Genomic DNA, 26,161 nt, shown 5'->3' with positions numbered 1-26,161 from the left:
CATCAAACTGTCTGCTTCATGTCAGTCCCCCTCTCTTTCTCCTACTCCCCCCCCCCCCCCCCCCAGCCCCTTTCTCTTTTGCCCTGCCAGATATGTTGACACAGAGGCAAAGGAAATAATGGAATCTCTTGTCTCTGGGTTGTGTTTTTCTTGTCAGTGGGTTGGCCAACGCTGTAAGGGTTGTTTATAATGGAGGTGTAAGAGGGGGGGTGGGGTGTTGGCTATGTGCGACTGATAGTAATGAAGGTTGCCTTTTTCATTTTTTAATATGGAATGTTTGTGGGTCGAGGCGGAGGTTGTCCACTAATCCTACCCCCGAGGTTCACTGGCTACATGGCTGTGTCAATTTTTAACACACACACACACACACACACAGACACACAGAGAGAGAGGGCTTTGGGCGAGACAGCGAACCGTAAGATAAGTCAGGGCGAGTCTTTTGCTCCTCATAAAATGTTCACCCCCTGTGTTTGTCTCTCGGAAACCCTATTTGGTTTGCGAGGAGCGAGATGCATTTTTCTGGATTTATGAATAGAACATTTTGTGAGTTGATGCCTTTTGTGTACCTTTATCTCGCTGGAATATAATGGACTAATCTGGGCATACAGTCGAGGACGATTCAACACACAAAGTTTCTGTAGCTGTAGTGAAATGCCAATGGTGTGTGCATGTGTGTGTGTGTGGTGGGTATCTACACACGTATCTGTTGACACGTTCACTTTTGGATCATTGTCAATGTATGGGATTGTGTATGCGCCTGCGAGTGTGCGTGCTTGCGTTTTGTGTGCGCGCGCGCTCCACGGGTCTGGCTGTAGGTTGGTTAGAGTGCCGGGGCTCTGGCTCTGGAGTGTGTTGGGGCTCTAATTGCTTTAATAGCACCTGGTCTCTAATCCCAGGTAATTATGGGGCTGAAATTAGACAGCTACTTTTACCATCACTTGAGAGCAGAAAGAGATGGCCCCGAGGAAGACAACATGACTCACTGGCAGAGGAAGGACCCGGACGTGGACTGAGTGCTTGAGTGTGTTTGTGTCTGGTGTGTGTGTATTTTAACTCTAACCCAGTAGTTTTCATTCTTTTCCCCCCCCCCATACCCCTCATTGTTTCTGAGGGACTTTCAATTAGAGTGATTACAATAGAATGTGCGCCCGTGTACACGCACGCGATGACATTAAGCCCGCCACCATCACCCTTATGGAATAGATTTATGGTATTAAAAGATCGCTATAGAAATCAAGAGCTCCTTCAGACTTGCCAATCTCCCCACCATCGCCCTCTCGGATGGATCTGTCGTTCTTTGTTTTTGTTATTTTATTTGGGGGGGGGGGGGGGGGCTTGGGGTAGCAGGCATTATTTAGGCCGCCTAAACGTGTCTGGGGAAGATGTGGGGAAAGGTTAAGGTCCTCTTTAAAGACGAGCTGGAAATGTCAAGTGTCGTCCCCTCAGGTTCTGTCTGCGTCACCCTGAGAGCGCCGTAGGGACACACACATCACCTCACTCGAAACAATCTCACGCTAACTCTCACACACACACACACACACACATACCTAAAGGTTATGAGTTGCTATCAGACAACAGGTCTTGTTTCACTCTAGGTTTGAGATCCAGCTTGAGGGCTCACTAATATTGACACTGACTACAAACACACACACACCATTGTGTCCGTGCAGGACCGTGGAAAGTGTTGTACATACTTCTCCTTTTTTTACAGTCACTTTAGTCTGTTTAGTTAGTGTTTGGTGCGCGTATGTGTCCGTGTCTGCGTGCGCACACACACACACCCATACCCACATAAATACACACATACAAACACACACACACATACATGCGCACATACACACACACGCGCAGCAACAGGTGTACACCTGTAGGTGTGTCTGTTCGCACCAGCGCTCCCTTAAAAGGCCCACAACTACCCCGTGATCCCCACCCTCTCGTTCGCCCGCGGCGCCCCTCGCTTGTCCCCTCTCTCCTGCAGTAGCTCAGACTGACCAACGGAGGGCATTGTTCGGCCACTGCAGGCCGGTCACCACACAGCCTGACGTCCTGCTGCTGCTACGACCCTGCCGTCATAAACACAGCCCACTCTCTCTGCTTTAGATGCACACACACACACACACACACTTCTGCAAACCCCGTCCTCGGGCACCGCGCGTCCTCGTGACGCCTCAGACCTGTACGATAAACCAGCCCGCCGTGGTGTGCACAATGTCACGGTCTCGTCTCCCAGGGTTACGGGAGCCCCTCCAGAAGGTCACGAGGGGTCAAGCTCCGTCCGAGGCGGCGGTTCAAAAGGGCTGCAACGTTCCAAACCGACCGTCCAATCACTCCTCCAAACAGTTGGAATAATCTCATGTCCAGGCCCATGTAACCAGATTAGCTCCAGTCTGAATACCACTGGTACCGTTGAGACGGACGCATGTCGCCATGCTTCCGTGGATTTGTGGGATTTGGAGGCTAGGCTCCGAGACGCTCCCATTGGCTAAAGCCCGGACCTCAGATAAGACTTCAAAGGCGGAGCAAATTAATAAGATGTTTACATTATCCACGGTCTTACGCAGCTTTGAGTGTGACCCCCTCATTAGTGTGTGTGTGTGTGTGTGTGAAACCCCATAGTGTCTCAATATGCTTGACACACTCAAAGCTAATTGGATGGGGAAAAATGAAGAGCGATGTTTTGATCAGAGTAAAAACAGGAGGATTAATTGAGTGAGCACCAACAACTCAGTGACTCTTTCATTTCATCTCTCTCCCTCTCTCGGTTTAGCCACATCGAGAGAGAGAGAAAAAAAAAGCAGCGCTCAGCATTGCCAATGTGCGCCGCGCATCAACTTTGCACGGTAGCTGCGGGCGACGTATAACGGTTGCATATTCACACAGGATAGAAAGTTCCTTCTAGATAGAGAACTTGAACCTTCCCCCCCCCCCCCCCCTGTCTCCCTCCGTCTCCAGCCCAGCCCCATCCCCAGCCCGGTGCTTGGCGGGAAGCCCAACGCCAGCCAATCGCTGCTCGCCTGGTGTCGCGAGGTCACCAAGAACTACCGCGGGGTGAAGATCACCAACTTCACCACCTCCTGGAGGAACGGACTGGCCTTCTGCGCTTTGCTGCACCACTTCAGACCCGACTACATGTGAGAGACACACACACACACTCTTAACTTGTGATTTATGAGGTGTGTGTGTGTGTGTACGGAAGAGAGAGACGGAGATAAATCATCAAAGCCCTGTGTGGAAGCCATGCTGTGCGCGCGCATTTCCTTGCACACCATGTGATTGTGATTGTGTGCGATTTTCCACTCTATTAGTTTTGTTGATTGCGCCGCTGTGAAATTGCATGTTACAGTTCTAATGCCATTACATGTGTTGCATATCTAAAAGCACTCTTTCGCTCTCTCCCCCCTCCCTCCCTCCCTCCCTCCTACCCTCCCTGCTGTTCGTCCAGAGACTACAAGGCTCTCAATCCTCAGGATATTAAAGAAAACAACAAAAAGGTAAGTGTCTGCAACTGCAGAGCCAGCCGCCCCCCTCCCCTCCGTCACCACTTAGCCCCCTCCGTCTCACCATATCTCCATCCTGTCTTATTTAGGGATCTACCATTAATCCCTGGACATGGGGGGAGGGGGGTAATTGTGTCTCATCCTGAGTTTGTGTGTGCTCTCGCAAGCACACGTGCATCTTGAGAGAGAGAGAAAAAGTCACCTGGGAGAGGCGGGATGGGATCAGAACTGAACTGCCTGCCGTGAATGTGCAAAAATACCCTGTGATGGTGTGAAGATAGAAGAGAGTGAGCTGGGAGACAGGGCCGGCATTTGAGGAGCACCTGTGATGGTGTGGAGATAGAAGAGAGTGAGCTGGGAGACAGGGCCGGCATTTGAGGAGCACCTGTGATGGTGTGGAGGTAGAAGAGAGTGAGCTGGGAGACAGGGCCGGCATTTGAGGAGCACCTGTGATGGTGTGGAGGTAGAAGAGAGTGAGCTGGGAGACAGGGCCGGCATTTGAGGAGCACCTGTGATGGTGTGGAGGTAGAAGAGAGTGAGCTGGGAGACAGGGCCGGCATTTTGCAGAAGCCCAGAGAGCTCAGCGAGGCACAGAGTATTGTAAAGTTTGAGCAGGCACACTGGGTGAAACTCGTGGTGCGTGTGTGTGAGGGGGTACTTCATGGGGTCGGCCCGCCGCCGCTGTAATCCAGTTTTCAGCTCGTGTCTACCTTCAGAGCATCTTTTCCTCCTCTCCTTTATTCCCTCCCTCCCCCCCTCTTCTCCCCTCCACCTTTCTACCCATTGAGGAATTTGCTGCGGAATGGTGCCTGACAAATAGGCTTGCACGCCCCCCCCCTCCCGCACACACACACACACACACCCATCCTCACCACTGACACACCTGGATATATTTTCTCTGTGTAGTGTGTTGAGGCGTGTTGCAGTGCACGATTCCTTACTGACATGTCACTTTTCAGAGAGGGCTTTGTTAAAATGACGTCTTGGTGCGTATGAATAGCTTTTTTTTCGATTGTTAGAACCGGCAACATACACGCAACAGGTCAGCAGAAGTGCAGGACACACTGTCTCCTTATTACCTCATGTTGATTTCCCCCCACCCCCACACAGACACACACACACACGCCTGCTTGTCTTTTCCTCTGTCATCACTCGCTTACTTACTCTCCCTCTACACACACGGCCTGAAACCTTTCCAGCCTGAGGGGCTACACAGAATGATCTGCCTCCGTTTCCTGCAGCTTGATTTCCTGCACTCACTCACTCACACACCCCCACACACACACACTCTCACACACACCGATAACCCCTGGTGCCCCTGTTAGGCATGAATGGTGCCGTGTTGACAATGACCGCTGTGGAGAGGGAGAGAGTGAGAGGGAAAGGGGGGAGGGGGGGAACAGGGATTGGGGAGAAGGAGGGAGAGAGAGAGCCAATTCCATATCTGCTGCCTGCCTCTACCTCCCCAGGCACTTGGGTAGATCTGAGAGGATAGGATGGGTCTGAGCAACATGGTGAAATATCCGGCCTTAACAGGCGAGATAGAGAGCCAGCGCCGTCCTGTTCTTTAAGATCGCTACAAGCGCCCGGGGCTTGATTTGGAATTGGGCCTCTGAAAGGGAGACGGGGCCAGGAGGGAGAGAGGAAAGAGGGGAAGGAGTCGGCAAAGGAGGCGTGGGAGTGGGTAGGGAAAGGTGTGCGCGCGACATTGTGAGTCTTCAGGGTTGTCATGCATGGAGTGCAGAGTGTGCGAGCGTTTGCCTGGTACGTGGCAGGCGCTGGGTAAGGGAGGACTGTGCCCGTAGCTCTGCCTGTCCGTTCAGGAAGGAGACACGCAGGCCTCCCAGGCCTCCCAGGCACCGGGGCCGTCGACGGAGCGTCCAGGTTTAAGGAGCCCAGAGGGAGAGAGGGGGGCAACGAGAAAAGAGCTTGGAGGGAGGCAAGGGAGGGAGAGAGGGAGGCAAGGGCTGGGAGGGAAAGGGAGCAAGGGAGGGAAAGAGGGAGGGAGGCAAGGGCTGGGAGGGAGAGGGAGCAAGGGAGGGAGAGAGGGAGGGAGGCAAGGGCTGGGAGGGAGAGGGAGCAAGGGAGGGAGAGGGAGCAAGGGAGGGAGAGAGAGGGAGAAAGGGAGAGGGAGGGAGAAAGGGAGAGGGAGGGAGGAAGAGAGAGGGTGCAAGTATGAGAGATGGGAGCGGGAGAAAAGGAGAGGGTGGGAGGGAGAGGGAGTCGGGGAGGAACCTGAGGAGAGTCGAGGTGTGAGGTGGAGGGAGGGACGGACCGCAGCAGTGACTGACGACGAGAAGCGGCAGGACTAAATGAGAAAAAGGAGGAAGAGATGGAGGGATAGAGGGAGCGAGAGAGACTGCAGCAGTTTTTCCATCCCCGGCTCATCCTTTCATTTCTATTTGATAGACACGGGCGTCACTTCTCTGCTCTCTCCGTCTCTCTCTGTCTGGGAGCAGTGATTGCAATAACCCCTGACTCCATTGAAATATGATAGATAAGGACAATCAATAATTGGGGGGGATTGGTGTGTGGGGGGGGGGCAGGGTGATGAGAATATTAGGCTTTCCCAGCCTTTGAAAAGATCTATTATCAATGCATTAACTCAGTCTGAATGAAGACTGTTTGTCTGTGTGGAGCCTAGATCTGGGAGTTTGAATAGCCTGTTTTTTCTTTGGTTCCATTTTGTGTTGCCGTGGTATAAGTGTTTCAATTTGTTTAATGTTTGTGTGTGTGTGTGTGTGCGTGCGTGTTTCTGTCTGTGCGTGTGTGTGTGCCCGCGCGCGCGTGTGTGTAATGAGACAGAGCAGAAGTCATTTCCCATGGTATCTGATATAAGTGCGTGGAGCACCAGGGGAAAGCGCTGGGAGCCCAACCACAGGGGAGTGGGGAGCTGCTCATGATTGACAGCGATGGATGCCTGTCAATCACAGAGGGGGGAGGAGCCTGAGGAGGGGGGCGGGGGGGTGGGGTAGCCCAGCCCCAACCCTTCCCTTTTGTCAGCGCTGGGTGTTGAAAAGTGTTATATAAAATACCCATATGCAATGGAGTTATGATCATGTATAGTTAGGTATGTAGATATATAGATAGTTGTGTGTGTCTACGTATGTATATATTTGAGTTAGTTATTAGTGAGTTCTAATGAAATGAATAAGGAGACCTATAGACTGGGCAGAGCCATCTGGGCTGAGGCCTTAAGAGCAGCCTCAAGTTTGTTTCCGGCTCGAGCGTTTCTGCAAAGTCTTCCCCTCTCTTTCCTCCATTTCTGGTCCATCTCCAACTGGCTTTGTCAAAGAAAACCGAAAGCCTTTTGTATGTTATTATTATTATTAATTGTTTGAATCCCCACCCTATTAGGGAAGCAGTACTTGGGACACATTTAATGTAAATGATTTGCACGTTATGTTCAGTAGTCTTTATATTCCAAAATGGCTGAGCCCGTGACAACCAAGGTTAAAAAGCACCTGCCAACATCAACCTCCACCTGAAACAACACCCGACATGAGAGCCCCCCCCCCCCCCCCACACTCCTCTCTTCTGTCTCCACTCTCGCTTTCCCCCATTCTTTCCCCCATTCTTTCTTTCCGTCCCCTCGTGAGCTGCGAGCTTGTCGCTCTCTTTCACAGCCTACTTTGGCCTGAGAAGGGAACAATGCACGCACACTTTGCTCCCCTGAATACGTGTTAGAAACCCAATCAGTCCCTCTTACTCCCCTCCTTTCATTCTTTCTCTCGCTCTCTTCTCCCTCTCTCCGCGGACGGAGGAGAGACGGAGGAGAAACTCTAAACTGGGGGCCGACTCCTCTCTGGTCTCTCTCTCTCTCTTTTCTTCTGTGTCCTTTCTTCTGGTCTGGCCTGTACTCCAGGCACACATGCACGCACACCTCGTCTCCCAGTGCGAGTGTATATACATTGCTTTGCCTATTGTCAACCTCTCTGTAAAGGAGTGGAAAGGGACAAAAAGGAGCGAGTGAGTGAAAAGACCCGGAACAAAAAGGCTCATAATTAATAGTAAATTGAGAAATTTCTCTCTCTTTCTTTCTTTCGCTCCCTTTCTCAATTTCCTCACCTCTCTCCTCCTGCCTGCTCCTCTTGACCACTAACGTGTGTGTGTGTGTGTGTGTGTGTGTGTGTGTGTGTGAGAGGTAACGATGGACCCTGCAGAGTTGAAAGGCAGTAAAACAAACGAGTGCGAGTGTGTGATCGTCAACAGGTTGGAATTACCTTGACGCTATCAAGCAGTTCAGATACAAGTTCAGATACCCAGGTGGAGTGTGTAGAGACTTGGGGGTGTGTGGAGGTTTTAATCTATTTATTTACCTGTCATTGGCTACGATAATGGTTGCCCCCCCCCCCCCCCCCACACACACACACACACACACACTTCTGTCTGTAGCAGTCTATCAGGTGATGGGGGATTGGGTTTATGTGTCAGTTGATAACCAGAACCTGTATTTTCTCATCAGTCTTAAATCAGACCAATTACACGCGTGGTGGAGAACGTGGGCAGGTTGATGTGGTGGCGATAACGACGCACGCACATACACACACACATGCGCGAGCACACACACCTCCCCCCTTCTCAGGATTAAAAGCTCTGTCTTGGGGTATCTGCCTGTCTTATCAGGGACAACCATCCCTGACATGACCTGTCAACAGCCTACACACACACACACACACGTGCACACTGCCAGCCATGATTGCCCCATCCCAAATGGGTGGGCTGTCATATGTTCTCACCTTCCAGTCGTTTTGAGGTCAAGTCACATGACACCAACGTCACCCCCAGATCCCTCTCCCACCATGCCCGGCCTGTCCTCCCCCCTTCTCACCCCTGCTCCTCCTTCCCTTTGACCTCCAGCTCCAACCCCTCCATTCAGGCCTGTCCTACACTGGGTAAATACACAGTCAACTCTGCCATGGACACACACACACGCACATCAACTCTTCCTCCAGTCTCTCCCAACCGACCTCCATGCCACCCACACAGCACACCGCAAAAACCTCCTAGAGTTTTGAAAAATGTCAAAAGTATCATTTTGAAACGTACCTCAGCCGACATCTTGTTCACGTCTGTCGTTTCTATTCCCTCGGCCCTCCTCTCCTCTCGGCAGGCGTACGACGGCTTCGCCAGCCTGGGCATCTCCCGCCTGCTGGAGCCGTCCGACATGGTGCTGCTGGCCATCCCCGACAAGCTGACGGTCATGACCTACCTGTACCAGATCCGGGCGCACTTCAGCGGCGAGGAGCTCAACGTGGTGCAGATCGAGGCCAACAGCAGCCGCAGCACCTACAAGGTGGGCGACTTTGAGACGGACACCAACGCCTCCATCGGCCAGGACAAGTTCTACGCCGAGCTCAACGACGTGCAGCAGCGCGAGGCCGCCCCGGCCGAGGACGGCGGCGGCGCCACCAACGGCGCCGAGGAAGCGGTGGACGACGCGGCGCCGGAGAGGACGGACGCGGCGGCGCCGGCCGCCCTCCCGCCCCGCCGGCTCTCCGCCTCGCCGCCCCCGATCCAGACGGCCCGCGCCGCTTCTGCCGCCTCGCCGCCGCCGCCGGACTCCTCCCACCCGAGGGCCGTCCCCAGGCTCGCGGCCGCGCCCCTCGGCCCGCCGGGCTCCGCCCCCGACGGGAGGAGGCCGATGGGGAAGGCGGAGACCCTGGACCCGAGCGAGCTGCCGCTGCGCGCCGAGCGAGGGGCGGAGCGAGAGGGGCCGCGGACGGGAGGGGAGGAGGACAGGGGGCCGCCTGGGGACGGAGAGGGCGGGCCTCCCGACTCGGGGTCCCCCTCCCGGCGAGGGGGGTGCTCGCCCCCCCACAAGCTGGGCTTCTCCTACAACCAGGACGCAGACCTCATCAAGAAGAAGAGGGCCAGCCTGCGCCACGCCGAGTCGGAGCCCGCCTCCGACAGCAGCTCGCCGCCCCTAAACCACGCGGACACGCCCACCACACAGGTGAACACACAAACGCGCAACATCTGGAGAGCAGGTAAACACAAGCTCAGTCATCCTAGAAGGGCGCTTTCGAAACCTAAAAAGGCGTTCGTCTTTCAATCGACGTCCTCCCTTGTCGGGACTCAAAGTTTAGCGCCCGACAAGGGATCACGAGACGTCCAAGTAGCAGGAGTTAAATATGTCAAACTCCCACTAACTTCAAAGACGTACACGTTCAAAATTGCGATGCTCACCGTGTTCCCGATGTTGTCGTAACCCCCCGACAGCCAGACGCGCGGGGTCGAGCGGCTAAGGTGCGCCAACTAAAGAAATATATTAAAAAAAGAATAAATAAAAAAAACACACCTCAGGAGCGGCTCTTTGACATTTCATTATATTTTTCATTATATTTCTCATCCTGCCAGTTGATGGCAGTTTTGGCTGTGACTGCTCAGGCATGGATACGCCTCAGAAAGCACACCTCATCTTGCCTCTCGTCACACGCACACACACACACACACACAGCTGGCTGCGAGCTAGCCTTAGCCCCAGATTACCGTGTCCTGTTTACAGTGTTTACAAGATGAAAGGTCAGGCAGGGGTCGTGTCGGCCATGGCGCTCCATCTTGATGGGTCTTTATTGTATTAGTGGAGAGAGGGCGGCTCTGCAGTCCGACTTGGCACACGTCAAGCCGTCTGCGACACTGGGCATTTGGCGAAATACTTCCATCCTCACTTGGTCTTTCCGAGTGTCGGGTCAGCGTTCGTTGAGTTTGTCCATCTGTGTCGTCGTGTGAATCTAGAAAGCACGACGGAATGCAATCCTGGAGACGCGCGTGTGTGTGTCTGTGCGCGTGCCACAATGCACTTGTCCCTCCGTCTGGCCCCTCCCCACACGCGCCTCCCCCCCGTGATGAGGCCGAGCATTTGGCCGGGGAATGTCCTCTGCTCCCACGTGTCAAAAGGCACCTCGACACAAGTGGCATGCATGGGATGACCTCTGGGGAAGTTGTGCGTTGCATTAACCCTGTTGTCCCTCTCTCGCACGAACCCCCCTGTTCCCACCCAGGAGCCTACCCCTGTCCCTGCATCAAGCCCAGCCGCAGAAAAGGTGAGCAGCGTTCATGTCAACTGAGCTCCGGAGGATTTTCTCTTGAGTTCTCCCCACTCCGTATGCATTCAGAGTCACGAAATGTCTCCAACACTAAACCAAGTCATTTTGCTTGTCAGGCACATTATTCAGACAAATAATCTGTCCTATAGCCAGTGCCAAATGTTTTTGTCCAGCATTTTCTGTAGACCTTCAAAGCTATCCGCTCGCTACCCCCACCCACACCTCACGCGCACGCTCCCCTTCATCCCCACAGAAGGTGCAGTCTCGTCAGGAGGAGCTGAAGGAAAGGGCCAGGCTTCTCCTGGAGCAGGCCCGGCGAGACGCCGCTATGAAGGCCGGCAGCAAGCACACGGGCAACTCGGCTCTGCCAGCACTACCCAGAGCCCCCAGCGCCACCGACGTAAGCCTGCTGGGAGGGGGGCAGGGGGGGGGGGGATTGTGTTTTGTGGATGTTTGTATGTCGCAAAAGAGTGACATCGTTTGTAGGTGTGTGTGCGTGCGTGTGTGGAGGAGAGCACCTGTGACGGACCTGCAGTGTCTGAACAAGTCAACAACCAGCAGCCGCTCCCACCTCTCCTCCTCCTTCATCCCTGTGCTCTCCTCCTCCGACGTCCTCCTCTCTCTCTGCGTGTCAGTCCTTCTCCCTCCTCCTCCCCTGAGACAGTTGTAGTGAGAAGCTTCAGAACGCTGTGTGCTCCGCCCGCTGACAGGTCGCTCCTTGGCTCTCCACAGCCCTGCTTCTCCGGCTGTCTGCCAGGGACAATAGTTGGATTTGTGAGCAGGCATGTGAGAGGGCCTCCCAAAAAGGGCCCTTCCTTATTAAACCGCCTCAGCGCCTTTTCAGGACCCGGACACACCGGGGCCCGATGGTGTCAAAGGTTTGGCCAAGCGAACAAGAAAGAAATATGGTTTGGTCTCACTTCTTTTCAAAGCACTCCTTTTTTTTTCCACCCTTCCATCTCTTCCCCTCTTTCTTCCATCTCCTTCCCCCTATAAGCTGCTCTGCCTCAGTTCCCCCCTCATGCCTGCTCTATCTCCATGTCCTCCGGCCCCTGGATCCACATGTTGTTTTTTTGTATTCAGAGACCTGCTGCAAGTCACCTGTCTCCCATTCGTTCGTATTACGCGTACTAAATGTCACATCCACGGCGTTCGGAGCTGGCGACTGCGTTAAGGGCGAACTGAGCCAACTGTGGTTGACTGAGCACAATAAGTTAGAGGGGCCATGTGACACCTTCAAGTAACTCCCCCCCCCCCCCATCGGAGAAAATGGAGGCAGTCAGGTTGAATATGGCGCGTGTACGACTGAGCCACGTTGTGTCTGTGGAGGAAGGGGAGCGTGGGGAAGAGAAGGAAAATAAATAAATAACACGAGTAGCGGCGTCTAAAGTTTGAAGGGGATAGAAGTGTGTGTGTGGGGGGTGGGGGGGGGGGGGGGGAGTTGAAATGAAAACCTCTCGGTAATGAAATATCTAGAAAGCAGCAGCTTCACGGCCCTGCTTTTTTGGGGGGGGGGGGGGGGGGGGGCTGAAAGGACGAGTTGCCCTTGAATTATATGGTTTTTAAAATGTGTGTGTCTTGTGTGTGCATGCATTCCCATGTGTGTGAGTGACTGCATGATTTCGGCATAATCATAAGGAAAAGAACCACGCCACGTCCACAGAACGGTGGCGCCTTGAAAGTCTTCAGAAGGGGAAATAGAATTAAGAGTTTTCAAAGCCTCCCACCCAGACGGTATGTTTTTTTGTTTTTTTTTTACTGCGTAAAAAAACCCCTAAACTTGTTAAATGGCAAGATGGCCGACACGGCCAGATGAGATGCTTAAGCAGCCAGCCGCCCCCTCCGCACACACACCCTGTACTCAAACTAATTTCCCAAGGACAACTTGTTAATAAGCTCCTATGCATTAGTCACGGAGGGGAAGGAGGAGGGGATATCGAATTGTTTCTCTTTTTAATAGGAAACATTGATCAAAAGACTCCGCCTAGCCTCTCAGCGACGTCTGATAATTGTCAGCGATTTAGATTAGATTACTGGATGTCTTGTTTTGATTAGCAAACCCGTCCGTGTGCCTGTCCTGAGAGTGTGTGTGTGTGCGTGTGCGTGCGTGTGTGTGTGTGTGTGTGTGTGTGTCAGACCATGTATTCCTGTGTGTGCACGCGTGTAGCTGCGTTATCGCTCATGGTGGCCTGGGGCTCCACGTCCCCACTCTCCGCCTCCCTAAGTAGCGACTTTGCGTAAGGAATAATTTAATTCAATTAAAGTAGGCTCCGTTCTTCCATGGAAATGGCGCTAATGTGTGTTGTGTAGCGCTCAACATAGACATCTAGACACCTGTCCCCAAGTGTCATAAACGGTGTCTGTCTGTCTGGTACAGGGAGTGTGGTACATGGACGGTGTTCACTGGAGTGTGTGTGTGTGTGTGTGAGTGTGTGTGAGTGTGTGTGAGTGTGTGTGAGTGTGTGTGAGTGTGTGTGAAGCCTCGCTGTGGCCGGCCCACTCCTGATTGTGGCCCACAGAGCTCCTCTCTTTGATGAGAGGTCACCAGTTCACTTCTCTCTCTCCAACGCGCGTACACCAACACACACATTCTCTCTCTGTCACATACACACATTCTCTTAGTTTGTCCCATAGTCCCACACATTCTCTTAGTTTGTCCCATAGTCCCACACATTCTCTTAGTTTGTCCCATAGTCCCACACATTCTCAGCGCTGGAGCTTTGATGGGGGGGGGGGGGTTGGAGTTATACTAATAGTTTTTCATGTCCCCCTGTCCCCTATCCCCTCCCCCTGTCCCCTGTCCCCTATCCCCTCCCCCTGTCCCCTCCCCCTGTTCTGTCCCATCCCCTCCCCCTGTCCCCTGTCCCCTCCCCCGTCCCCATCCCCTGTCCCCTCCCCCTGTCCTGTCCTGTCCCCACCCCCTGTCCCCTCCCCTTGTCCCGTCCCCCTGTCCCCTGTCCCGTAACTCTGTCCCCTCCCCCTGTCCCCTCCCCTTGTCCCGTCCCCACCCCCTGTCCCCTGTCCTGTCCCCTCCCCCTGTCCCCTGTCCCCTCCCCCTGTCCCCTGTCCTGTCCCCTCCCCCTGTCCCCTCCCCCTGTCCCCTGTCCCCTCCCCCTGTCCCCTCCCCCTGTTCCCTGTCCCCTCCCCCTGTCCCCTGTCCCCTCCCCCTGTCCCCTCCCCCTGTCCCCTGTCCCCTCCCCCTGTCCCCTCCCCCTGTCCCCTCCCCCTGTCCCCTCCCTCCTAGGTGGGTTTCACAGTCTATTAGGACTTGTAGCCCAGATCTCTTGTAATGTCACACCCCCTGCTGCAAGCAAATTGGTAATTAATGAGCAATCATAAAAAAGGACGTGTCGGTTCCTCCTCTCTCCCCCACCCACCTCCTTAATGGGGGCTGAAAGAGGGATGTCTTGAAAACAGTGGTCCCCAAAATCAGGCCCTCAGAAGAATTTCAGTTCGTTCTGCCATTTGGCCTGTCTGTGTGTCTGTATCTCCCTCCCTGTGTGTGTGTGTGTGTGTGTGTGTGTCTGTACTGTTCGCTCCAGGTCTCCTCATCCATTAGTAGATGAGAGCAGTAATTTCACACAGCTGTGGCCAAGGTAATTATGAGGATGCTGCCTAGGTTTGGGAGAGGTGTGTGTGTGTGTAGGCCCCATGTAACTTTGTGTGTGTGTGTGTACAGTATATTTGAGCGTGTGTGTGAATGTTATATTGTGTGCGTGTGTGTGTACTTACAAGTATGCAAATGCTCTTGTGTTTGCATGTTGTTACGGCGTCTACATACTGTGTGTGTACGCATGTCTGTGCACGTGTTCTCCAGGTGAGCATTCTCATGCTCACTGGGTCGTTCTGATTCCTTTAATTGGGCTCCCTTTGATTTTTTTTGGGGGGGGGGGGGTGGTGACCCTTGTCTTCTCCTCCAGTGGCATTGCGGGTGACTTCTGAGTCTGTCCTAATGGGAAACCTTTGACCTCCAGTTGTCCCTGCTTCTCCCTGCTCTGCTCTGCCCTCTGTTCTACATCCTCTCTTAAGATGCATCTCCCACTTGCTCATTACAGATCTGAGCACTGAGTTTAGAAACTGACCCATCAGGCCTACTGGTAGAAGCAAACCATTCCAGGTTCAATGTTTTCTTCTTATTCCGCATTGGAAAAAAGAAACCAATGCAGCGTTCAAAATCAAAAAAAAAAAATAAAAAAAAAAGAAGAAGAAATTGACCATTTTGGAAATGCAAATGTGGCCTTTTTCACAGTGTCCTTCTTCCTCCCCACCCCTCCCCTCCTCTTTCCCTCTTCTCAACTTTTCTCACAGCAGTAATAGTTTTTCAGCAGGTCTCCCTTTCATGTCGCTCCCGTCCCTTTCTTCTCTCCTCTCTCTTTTCTCTCTTTTTTTTTCTCTTCTCTGCCCCCTCCTTTCTTGTGCCTCGTTTTGAAGAATCTGCCCCTAATGAAACTAAATAGTTTTGGTGGGGAGTTTCTTTGGTTGGTGTGTATGTGTGTGTGTGTGTGTGTTTGTCTGTGTGTGTATGTGTCATTGCTGAATTGGCTTGAGCGGAGATCAAAGACGGCCTCCAAATTGAGTGTGCTAGAGAGGGAGGGAGAGGGAGGGAGGGAGGGGGAGAGAGAGAGAGGGAGAGAGAGAGAGAGAGAGAGAGAGAGAGAGAGAGAGAGAGAGAGAGAGAGAGTGGTAGAGAGAGAGAGAGAGAGAGAGAGAGAGAGAGAGAGAGAGAGAGAGAGAGAGAGAGAGAGAGGGAGAGAGGGAGGGAGGGAGGGAGGGAGGGAGGGAGGGAGGGAGGGAGGGAGGGAGGGAGGGAGGGAGGGAGGGAGGGAGGGAGGGAGGGAGGGGGGAGGGAGGGAAGGGGAGAGAGAGGCAGGAAGGGGAGAGAGAGGCAGGAAGGGGAGAGAGAGGCAGGGAGAGGGAGGGAGTGAGGGAAGGGGAGAGAGAGGGCTCTCAGTTGCATCACAAGAGTAGATCAAGCCATCAGAAGCAAGGCACTATGACACATACACGCACGCACATTTACACACACCTTTTTCCTCCATACACACACACACACATTGTCTATAAAAATCCAGTACAACAACTTTTGAAATGGCTGCAATTACCGTCTCATAAGTGTTGAAAAGTGAATTTCATCACACAAACGTACTCCCAAAGAAACCCTCCCTCTATGTAATGTGATGCACAGAGCCCACTTCTTACTGTATGAATAAAATATGAAGGATAAAAAGCTCAGATTGGAGAGCTCGCGATTTAATGTTCATTTAATGTGAAATTGCTGTTGTTTAATCCAGTGGATTTACTAAACTCTCAAGTTTGTGTTTTCAGAAGCGGAGACCCAAAGCTTTGTTTAATTACAGTCGATCTGTGCTTTCGCCCACACGTGTGAGCCGTTTTCTGTGTGTCTGTGTGTTGGGTTCTGTGTGTGTGTGTTGGGTTCTGTGTGTGTTGGGTTCTGTGTGTGTGTTGGGTTCCTCTCTTTATTTGCTGTAACACGTGGAGCTGTGTTGCCAGTGCCTGTGTGTCCTCCTGCCTCACAGCTCACAGCTCATATTCTGTGCTCTCATTATCCTGTCTGTCTGCGTAAAGGGCAAGCTCTTCCCATCACACTGGAAATGTGTGCGTGGGTTTTTTTGGTGAGTTTGCTTGTGGGGTGTTTGTGCGCTTTTCCCACCCTACCTGTTTTACCTGTCCCTCAGTGCCACTAGCCTCTCTGCGCCCTTTGTTAGAGAGCGAGCACTGGGGTTGACGCACACACACACGCACACAAACCTTCTCATTGGTCGCTCACTCACACCCGCCCCAATACCCTAACCCACACACCTATGCACATGTTCACACTCCTACACATACCTACCCTCGAAAAGTTGTTTGTCAAGTTGTATTTATTGGAGTTTCTGCATTTATTCCGAGCACATAAGGCCCTGTCGTGGATGTCTGCCTTGTGTGTCATCACTGAGGAGGCGTGGTGTTCCTTAGCTGCGCCGAGCTAGACCTAGCCTAGACCTAGGCCTATCCTAGACCTAACCTAGACCTAGCCTAGACCTAGGCTATCCTAGGCCTATCCTAGGCCTAACCTAGACCTAGCCTAGACCTAGGCCTATCCTAGACCTAGCCTAGACCTAGCCGCAGTGTGTGTGGATCCGTCTCCGGTTTTCTCTGTGGCCCTGCCATTGTGTCCAGTTAACGTAATGCCACCCCACACCCCAAAAAGCATCACACACAGACACTACCCAGCGACCACGCTGTGTGTGTGTTGGTGTGCGTGTTGGTGTGTGTGTGTGTCCGTGCCTGTCCTCCTAGCTAAGGGGCAGCCCTCCACCCCACCCATCCTCATACTCACCACCCTCGAGCGCTTCCTTTCTCTCCCCCAACACACACACACACACACACGCCTACACACACACACCTATCATCAGCACGCATCCGTCGAATCATAATTAGGCCATGTCCAGGTCCTTTGATAGCCATGTACAGTGGCTCCTCTTTAATTCCTTATCAAATGCATTGATCGCTGTGGGCCTCACGCGCCTATTGATCCGCGCACTCCGTCTGGCGTTGGCCGATAAGCAGGAGCTACGCTCCCTCTCCTCCCTCGCTCTCTCTCCTCCCTCCCTCGCCCTTTTTCGCTTTCCCCTTTCCTCTCTTCATTTCTCTATTTCCTCGCTTGCCTTCTCCACTGCCTATGTCTCATTTTTCCTTTCCCCTTTCCTCTGTCTGTCTGTCTGTCTGTCTGTCTTTCTCTCTCTCTGATGGCTGGCTGTCTGTATCTTGATCTGTGTCTGTTGCATGGGCGTGTTTGTTTGCGTGTGTTTTCGCGTTTGTTGTTGTTGTTGTTGAAATCAGGTGATGCGTTTGTGTGCGGGCGAGCTGTATAGAGACCCAAAGCACCTCTTGACTGTGAACAACTCTCACCACGGATACCCCGGGAGTGCATGACGGACCTTGCGGCCGCGGCTGTCTGGAAGCTTGACGTGTCCTCCGTCTAGCATGCGTGTGTGTGCGGGTGCATTTCTTTCCATGTGTTTTTATGTGCATGTCTCTTTAGATGTGTGTACCGAGCTCTGGCCTCCAGACAAATATTTCCTGGGCGTGCATCAGTCACGTCACTCTGTGCCCTCGCCAGCCGGCGCCGTGCATGGTCACCCGTGTGTGTGCCTTCCGCTCCCCCCCCCCCCCCCCCCCCAAAAAAAAGAGCAGCCAACTCCACCACTCAGCCACCCACCCCCAGTAAACCTCCAGAGCGGAGAGGGGGGCTCTCGCCCTGACGCCAAATCCCACACAGGCAGCCTCTGTCTCAGCCTCGCAGACGGCCCTCTTCCCTGGAGCTCTCCAGCCCGCCCAACAGAAGAACACGCTCCGATCCATGTTCCTAAAAGACAGGAGTGGATCTCCCTCCGAGTGTCTTTATCCCGAACTGTCCCCTCCTCCGACCCCCATCCCATCCTCAGTCTCGTTCTTTTCACAGAGAACCATCAAAGAGGGACTTGGCTGGACAGAGTGGCCAGTGCCCTTTACACTTAGAATTTCCTTTTTATGTTTCTCTGTTTGTCGTCGACTGGTTCTGTGTCGACACCCAAGGAGTGTGTGTGTGTGTGTATTGGTTTGCAAGTGTCTTTGATCAAGCGTTCTGTATGTTCTCTGCTGTGAGATTATGCAGGCCCAGAGGTGTGTGGGTGTGATATGGGTGGAGGTGTGTTTGTCTGCTTGCAAAAAGAAACTATCACCTCTCTTCATGCTGTTGTTGCTTTTCAGTTTCCCTATCTGATGCGGAGATAACCCTGCAATGCAGAACTGCACAGGGCATGTTGACACACACACACACACACTCGCAAGAATATGAATCGAGATCATGTCTCATATTGTCCTCCACTTTTCTCCTTCGAACAAAAGCCTTTTTCTCCCCCCTCTCCCCCCCCCCCCCCCACACACACATATGTGCAATCTCCTCTAACCCTCTACTCTCTCTGTCCCCCAATCTCTTTTCTCCCCCCAAAACATTCTCCTACATATTTTTTTCTTCTTCTAATCAGTGCCTCCATAGCTGGCTGAGCTAGCAGTAGCACGAGGGAAGATGCATTTTCTATAGTGTTAATCCTAGCCCCTGGATAGGCAAAGGCAATTTCCCATCAACCGGCCTCCCAAAATGGCCGACAACAATAAGTCGGGCTTGCTGGCTTTGAGTAGAGGCAAGCCAGAGTTGTGTGTGTGTGTGTGTATATAAATGAATATATCCCCATCCCCACACTTTGGCCTTGTTGGGGGTGGTGGGTCTGCCAAAGACCAGATTTGATATGATGTCAGTGTTGGAGCTAGAAGGTGGTATCACTATTCTATTCTGTGATATTACATTTAGGATATCAAGAAAAGCCGTGCTTAGAAAAGAAGGGGTTTAAGGTGTGCGCGTGTGTGTGTGTGTGTGGGGGGGGGGTTTCATTGCATGTGAACAGAGCAGAGCTGAATTGGAAAAAAACCTGCTTTAAACTTGGGTATGCAGGGTGTCTTTTTAAATACATTATACAATTAGATCTAGGTAACAATAGTTAGGATATTGGATAAATCGATTGATAGAGACACAACCCACTCCTAAACAGGAATACATCTCCTTCGCAGAGGTGTTCTGTGGCCCCTACAGTTCCCCCTGGGGCTCCACACACACACACACACACACACACACCACATTAGGATGCTGTCATTTGCAATTCCGCCCCATTGTCCTCGTTCTGACAATGGCTACAAACAAACAATTGACATGGAAATAGAGAGATGTAGCTCATTAGCCTGGTGGCGCTTGTTTTGTTAATGGCTAAATGCTTCGGCTCAATGGACCTGCCCCCCCACCCTCCCAACCCCCCCTGGTAAATCCCCTCTACAGTGTGGAATACAGAGATTAAGAGAAATCAGAGAGGGAAGCAAAAAAAAAAATTACGGTGGAAATATACTAAAGCTTCTTTTCCTTCTGGGAAGGTAGGTCTGCAGGAAGGGTGTGTGTGTGTTTAGGTAAAAGTGTTTCTGTGTGTTTGTGTGGTGAGTGTGTTTGCACACGTGTGTGGCCCTCATTCATCAACTCGTCTGTAGAGAGTTTGTCAATTGACATCATCAGGTCTTCTCTACCTGTGTGTGTGTATGTGTGTGTGTGTGTGTGTGTGTGAGCGTACATGTCTGTAGCCCCTCTTATCACCAGAGATCAGATTGGATGGGCCTGAAATGGCATTTCTGTCATTACTTAGATGGCAGCTGTTCAATACTGTATCTGTGCAGTAGTGCGATGGAGGTTGTGAGTGTGTGTGTGTGTCTGTGTGTTCAATTATGCCTCAATTTGACAAGTGGTGGTAATGGAGAGTGAGTTTTTGTCATGTGTGTGCGCATGTTTCTCTGTGGTTCTGACTATGCAAGACCTATGTGTGTGTAGGAGCGGGATGCTGAACGACGGAGACAGCTTCGAGAGAGGGCCAGACAGCTCATCGCTGAGGCACGCTCTGGGGTCAAGATGGCCGACATGACGCTCTACGACAAGACCGCAGACAGAGGCCGAGGCAAGACCACAGTGGTCAGAGGTGAGTACACAATAACACACACACACACACACACACACACAGACAGACAGACAGCCTCTGTGCATGGCAGAAGCACAAACTATACCCTAGATACACACACACACAAACACATAAACAGGCACTTATGTCAACTCTGAGCTGAAAGAACTCACCGGTGGACGCATTTCCATTAGGCTCTCACTAAAGGGTGTCTCGCTAATCCTTGAAAATGCATCGAGGGGAGAAAAAAAACTGCTGCCATTTGATGACTGCTGGTTTGTAAAGCAGCCCTACTCCATATTTATACATCAATTTACCATGCCTGTCCTCTGGTCCCATTTGACCCGTAATTGCTAGTTAATCAACGTAACACTTTGTGTCGAGGAATTACGGCCGAAGACAACAAAAACATGTCTAATAACTGCTATCGTGGTCGGAAATGCAGCAGCGCGAAGTCCCACCGATTTCCATTTGCTGGAAATTGCCGTCATCATCGTAATGACCATTATTAGGCCTTTCTAGTTATTTGTTTTGGATCATCCACACGCTTGTGGTTGCATTACTTCTCTCAGTTATTGGGGTCGTGTCGGATGGGAACCGTGCATTCGGTAGAAAAAATGCGCACGCAGGCTCTCTCACGCGCATTCTCAAACCACAAGACTGTGGGGGGATTTCTCTGAATGAAAACAGTAACTATGACCAGGAACCAGGACTTGGTCAAGCGGCCGAGAGAGAACTTACAGAGTAGATGTTCGAGAGAAGGAAGAAGACAGGCAGACAAAAGGACAGAGGGAGAGTAGAGAGGCCGCAGTTTATTTGCTCTTTCTGCCTTTTTGAATTCGGCTAATTGCGGATCTCATTAAAAATGGAGTTTTTCTGAGGGAGGGAGAGTGAAATGCTGTGGGCCCAGATACACAAGGCCTGCCGAGCAGAACGGCTAATCCTAGCCCCGCGCTCCCCCTTACCACTCAGGGTCCTTTAATTCAGCCCGGGCTGCCCCCGCCAAGCGCCTGCCCGCAAAAAAAAAAAAAAAAAAAAAAAAAAACTTTCCAAACTCCATCACCATGGCCTCCTTGTTAATTAGTGTTAGCCAGCCGCGCCGGAACCGCTTGCTCGCACGTGCACGCTCCACATCACGACGAGCAAATTAAAAAAGGGAGAAATGCTCCCTCGTTTTTTTTTTTTCCCCTCTCCCCTACCTTTTTCCTCCCTCCCTCTCTCTGGACCCCCCCCCCCCCCTCCTGTCTCTCTGTAGGCTAAGTGGCAATGAATAAAAGGGGGGGGGGGGGTCACCATATCAAATATTCGTAAATGTTTCTCTCTTTTTTTTTTTTGTCAGTGACACACAGTAGTCTTATTTATGTGGAAGGATTGCGCCTGGATTTAGTTTTGTTGTTTTACGATTTAAAGGCGTGTTTTTCTTCTTCCCCCGTGGGAGGGCAGAGTGGAATACGTGTCTCCATATTTATTTTCATTTGTGTTCGTTTGCGGACGGAAGGGGGGAGGAGGGGGGGCGTTATCTAGGGTCACGGTGACGGAATCAGGAAGACGGAGGTGGCTGTGCTTCAGTTGCCTCTCTGTGAAGACAGACGGCCAGTGGGACAAGCAGACACCAGGTCGATAGCTCCAGATCCCACTCTGCTCGCTAACCCACAGTTCCAGTATTGTGCTTAGAGAAAGAAAACCCTTCTTGGATCCTCCAGTGAATTTCACACCGTGGCTGGAGAGGGAGACGTGAGCGTTAAGCCGAGGAAGACCTCCAAAGCATGCACAGCACCGTGTCTCCAGGCTCCTGGACCCCCACTGGCTTCTGCTCTCCATCTTGCCTGACTTAGGATCGCTTCAAACCATTGCTAGCAATAACGCTATGCTAATACTAACCCAGAATTTCTTTCTCTTTCTTTTACCCGCCTTTGCTCAACCCCCCCCCCTCTCTCTCCCCCTTGTGTATCTCTCTATCTCCCTGTGTATCTCTCTCCTCCCTCAAATATTTTCCTCCCTCTATCTTTCTTTCGGTGGCATCTTTCAATCCTGCAGAAATGTTGGACGGAGTTGATGGTGGTGGCGATGGTGAGGATGATGTGGGGGTGGAGGAGGAAGAGGAGGAGGAGGAGGAGGAGGAGGGGAGAGCTGAGGAAGAGCAGCGTGATGATGATGACAATGGCGATGCTGCTTATGCTTCTGCCTCCGCCGTCTGCGCCGTGGTAGACACTAACCTGCCGGAGGCCCCTCAGACCTCCAGCCCAGCCCAGGGGCCCGAGGAGCTTACTAACCCCACCTCTGAGCTAACCTCTCTGGGTAAAAGCGCCAGCCCGCTCTGGCTGTTGTGGTGGTGATGGCATGTGTGTGTTCACTCTGTCTGCACTGCGTTTGTCCTCGTCCATGACACTGTCTTCGTGTTGTTGACTCGCCCTTTTTCCCTCTTGCTCCCTCACACACTGTGACTCTCTCTTTTCCCCACACACACACCGTGCTGTTTCTCTCTGTGGCCATTTGTCACCAGTGTACTCTTTCTGTTCCTTGCGTTCTCTCCATCTGACGTACTGTGCTTGAGCACAACCTGATTTTCACTTTTCTCCTTTGACCTGCGCCTCCTATTGGCTGGGGGGCATAGCTACCCCTGTCCTATGGGTCAAGAACGGCAGGTGGAACTCAAGTGGATCCTGTTGTGTGAAAGGGCCGTTTTAATTCTCTTCTCCCTCTCTTTCTCTCCTCTTTCTCTTTTCCCCTTTCTCTGCATTCCTCTATCTTTCCCTCACATGCTCTCCTTTTCTTTCCCTCTTTTTCCTCTCTCTTCTCCCCCTCTGTCCCCCTCTCTCTCCCTCTCTGTAACTTAATAAATAAAAAGTAGTAGCTTAATTAAAAAACTCATGCAAAAAGTGTTCCCTCGACAAAAAAAAATCATATCTTCAGTAAACGTATTTGTTAAAGTAAACTAATTGCTTTATTGCTTTTATTTATTTATTTGTTGATTTCCACCGCAAGTCCCTGCCGATACGAGATTAAAAAAAGTACAGTAAATGGACAGGGAATATGAAAACAAACAAGAAAATAGACAAATGCGTTCCTTCCCTTTGAAGCACCAGTATCTCTCTGTCAATTGTTTTGTCTCTCCTTATTCTTTTGTTTTCAGTATGTTTGTTATTTAATTCCTCCTCCTTTGTCTTGTAAGAAAAGTGTCTTTAACAGACTCCCCTATCACTCAACTTTTCTGTTCTGAAAGGGCCCGCAACGATGATTCCTAATGCAACAAAAAATATATATAATGAAATTGGTTCACAACGCAAGTTATCTTGGTCTACATTCAGTTATTGACAGTTTGTTGATAGTTGTGAATAAATACTGTATTTTATGAATCGGTTTTATCAGGGAAGTACTGTACTTTGCCCGGCACTTATTGACCAGTTCAGTGCTTAACCAACTAAAATAGTGTTTCTGTCCAAACTTGACAATGTGTCCCTGGGCATGTGTGTCATGTGTGCTTGAGCATGTGTGCATACTCGCAAACAACATCTCTGACGCTTGCATGTAAGTATCCGTTTGTGCATGTCTCTCTCTCTCTCTCTCTCTCTCTCTCTCACACACACACACACTCTGTGTGACCGTTTCATATGTGTGACCTCACACACACTCTCTGTGTGTGTGTGAGGTCACACATATGAAACGGTCACCCCCTCGTGCTCTTTCATCTCCCCCAGCCCAGTGCACAGACCTGGCAGGTCCCCTCTGTATGGGAGGGGGGGGGGGGCAGGAGGCTGGGGGACTGGGGGCAACAACAGGGCCAGGACTTCTGGGGAGCAGGCCTGGAGATGTGTGACTCCTCAAAGGAGGAGAGGAGGAGAGAGAGAGAGAGGGACTGTTGGAGAATACAGAGGAGGGGAGAGAGAGAGAGAACTTTGGCTTCAGGTGTTGGTCTGAGATTAGCAGCAGTTCTGGTGGAACACTCAGGCCGAGGGTTCCGGAATGTTCCCCCTCCCTCAGAACATCCAAGAACAGGACACACTCCCGTGGCAAGGGTTTCTCTGCTTCTGGAGCGTGGCTCACACAGCACTGACTAGCAGAGGAGGGAGGGAGGCAGAAAGAGAGGGAGGCAGAGAGGGAGGGAGTAAGAGAGGGAGGGAGGGAGGCAGAGAGAGAGAGGGAGGGAGGGAGGCAGAGAGAGAGGGAGGGAGGCAGAGAGAGAGGGAGGGAGGCAGAGAGAGAGGGAGGGAGGGAGGCAGAGAGGGAGGCAGAGAGAGAGGGAGGGAGGGAGGGAGGGAGGCAAAGAGGGAGGGAGGGAGGCAGAGAGAGAGGGAGGGAGGGAGGCAGAGAGAGAGGGAGGGAGGGAGGCAAAGAGGGAGGGAGGCAGGGAGGGAGGGAGGCAGAGAGGGAGGGAGAGAAGGAGTCCAAGTGACATCAGAACATAATTTGAACAGCCGTGCAGAGCGCAGCACAATGCCGGCCAGAGTGGAAAGGGTATCAGCCAGACCCAGTTGTGTGTGTGCACGCGCACGAGTGTTTCGAGAAAGCGAGAGAGAGGGAAAAAAAAAAAGACTAGAGGTTGGGTACGACTTTCATATTCGCCCCATCAGGGTAAACAACATGAAATCCCTCTCTCTATCTCCTTCTGGCTATTCAGATAGCTGCGACCATATATATTCAATGTTTCACCAGCTCTCTCTCCGTTCACACAAACACGCTCTAAGCTGTCTATTCCACCTCGATGTCTATCGCTCTCTTTCTTATATCTGTGTATATACACGTGTGTCTTCTGATGTTCCTACAGTAGGCAGATGTCACAGATAGGACACACATTAAAGCCAAGTTGCCCAAGTGCCCGTGGACCTCTGTGTGTGTGTGTGTGTGTGTGTGTGTGTGTGTGTGCCTATGTATGCATGTTTGTGTTGGCCCCTTTATACAACTTTCCCCTCCATGCGTGTGCCTCTCCATGTGACCTCGCCGGGTGCGTCGGCGTGCGTGCGACGCTCTCCCTCACGCGCCGTCTGTCTCCTCCCCAGGTGTCAACAGCAGACACGTGGACCTGAAGCTGAACAAGCTGGTCGAGAACCAACCGGGAGCAGCTGCCTCCCCCCCTCCCTCCTCCTCCTCCACCTCCTCCTCCACCTCCCCCACCACCTCCTCCCTCTCTCCGCTCAGCCCCGCAGATGGACTGGAGGTATGGACACGCTCGCACGCTCACGTCGTTTGATGCCACCTCTCTCTCTCTCTCTCTCTCTCTCTCTCACACACACACACACAGACATACACACATTCTACCCGTCGCTTTTCCTCTCCCTCCAGACAGTAACGGGTCAGTCAGTATCGTCCAGGTCAAATGCTCTCGACCTGTTTCCACGCCGTAGTCTATTGGGCCCACCTCATAGCCTTAGCACTTAGCTTGTCCCCTGTGCTTACATGAACGTAGCTAAAGCCCTAACGCACACACTAGCATAATGAGGGGCCGAGGTGTAAGTAAATCACGAGCCTGTCTCATCCACTATGACCTTTTCATATAGGGAAGTGTGTGTGTGTGTGTGTGTGCACGCACTGCAGTTTCGAGTGTATGTTATTTCAAGTATTGACAGCCCAGGCGGGCAGTTCTGACATCTGTTTAATCATTTGAAATGTTGTTAAAAAATAGGTGTGTGTGTCACAGATAGAACTCGATACCTGTGTGGACCTCTGGTGGCTCCGATCATCGATTCTCCCGCTCTGTGCCACACAAGCGTGCAGACTCTCTCTTTCCCACTCGCGCACACACACACACACACACACACACACACACACTACGGTAGATAAACACCCACCCAATATAAAATGGTTGATCCTAATAGTGATGCAGACAAACAGACAGCGTCATGCCAGTGTGTTTCTCTCTTCCATCCCATCTTTTTCTGCTCTCCATTTCTCACTGCTAAACTACCACGAAAACAAAGCACAACCCCACACATTTTTTTTTTGCCAGTGTGTGTGTGTGTGTGTGTGTGTGTGTGTGTACACTCCCTTCTCTCCTTACAAAAGGAGGATAAACTCTTCCCCGGAGGATCAAGCATCCCAAAAGTCCTTGGGGCTGGTGGAGCGGCCCGCAAGTGTCTCTCACACA

General features: G+C 52.0%; 1 protein-coding gene across 3 annotated transcripts in view; it reads left to right on the top strand.

The window, feature by feature from the left end:
- ehbp1 (EH domain binding protein 1) overlaps nucleotides 1-26,161 on the top strand; it is a 105,491-nt gene that overhangs the window by 47,742 nt on the left and 31,588 nt on the right. For all 3 annotated transcript variants that reach the window (XM_084708855.1, XM_084708853.1, XM_084708854.1), the window contains 8 exons: nucleotides 2,953-3,131; nucleotides 3,443-3,491; nucleotides 8,611-9,453; nucleotides 10,502-10,543; nucleotides 10,800-10,946; nucleotides 19,956-20,100; nucleotides 22,117-22,377; nucleotides 25,077-25,234. In XM_084708855.1, the coding sequence (XP_084564981.1) occupies nucleotides 2,953-3,131; nucleotides 3,443-3,491; nucleotides 8,611-9,453; nucleotides 10,502-10,543; nucleotides 10,800-10,946; nucleotides 19,956-20,100; nucleotides 22,117-22,377; nucleotides 25,077-25,234 (1,824 nt within the window). The remainder of the gene's footprint in view (nucleotides 1-2,952; nucleotides 3,132-3,442; nucleotides 3,492-8,610; nucleotides 9,454-10,501; nucleotides 10,544-10,799; nucleotides 10,947-19,955; nucleotides 20,101-22,116; nucleotides 22,378-25,076; nucleotides 25,235-26,161) is intronic.

This window comes from Hypomesus nipponensis, chromosome 11 (assembly GCF_054491055.1).
Source record: "Hypomesus nipponensis isolate SF chromosome 11, ASM5449105v1, whole genome shotgun sequence".
Classification (NCBI taxonomy): Eukaryota; Metazoa; Chordata; class Actinopteri; order Osmeriformes; family Osmeridae; genus Hypomesus; species Hypomesus nipponensis.
The sequence above is the reverse complement of the archived record's forward strand: the minus strand, read 5'-3'. Positions and strand labels throughout refer to the sequence as shown.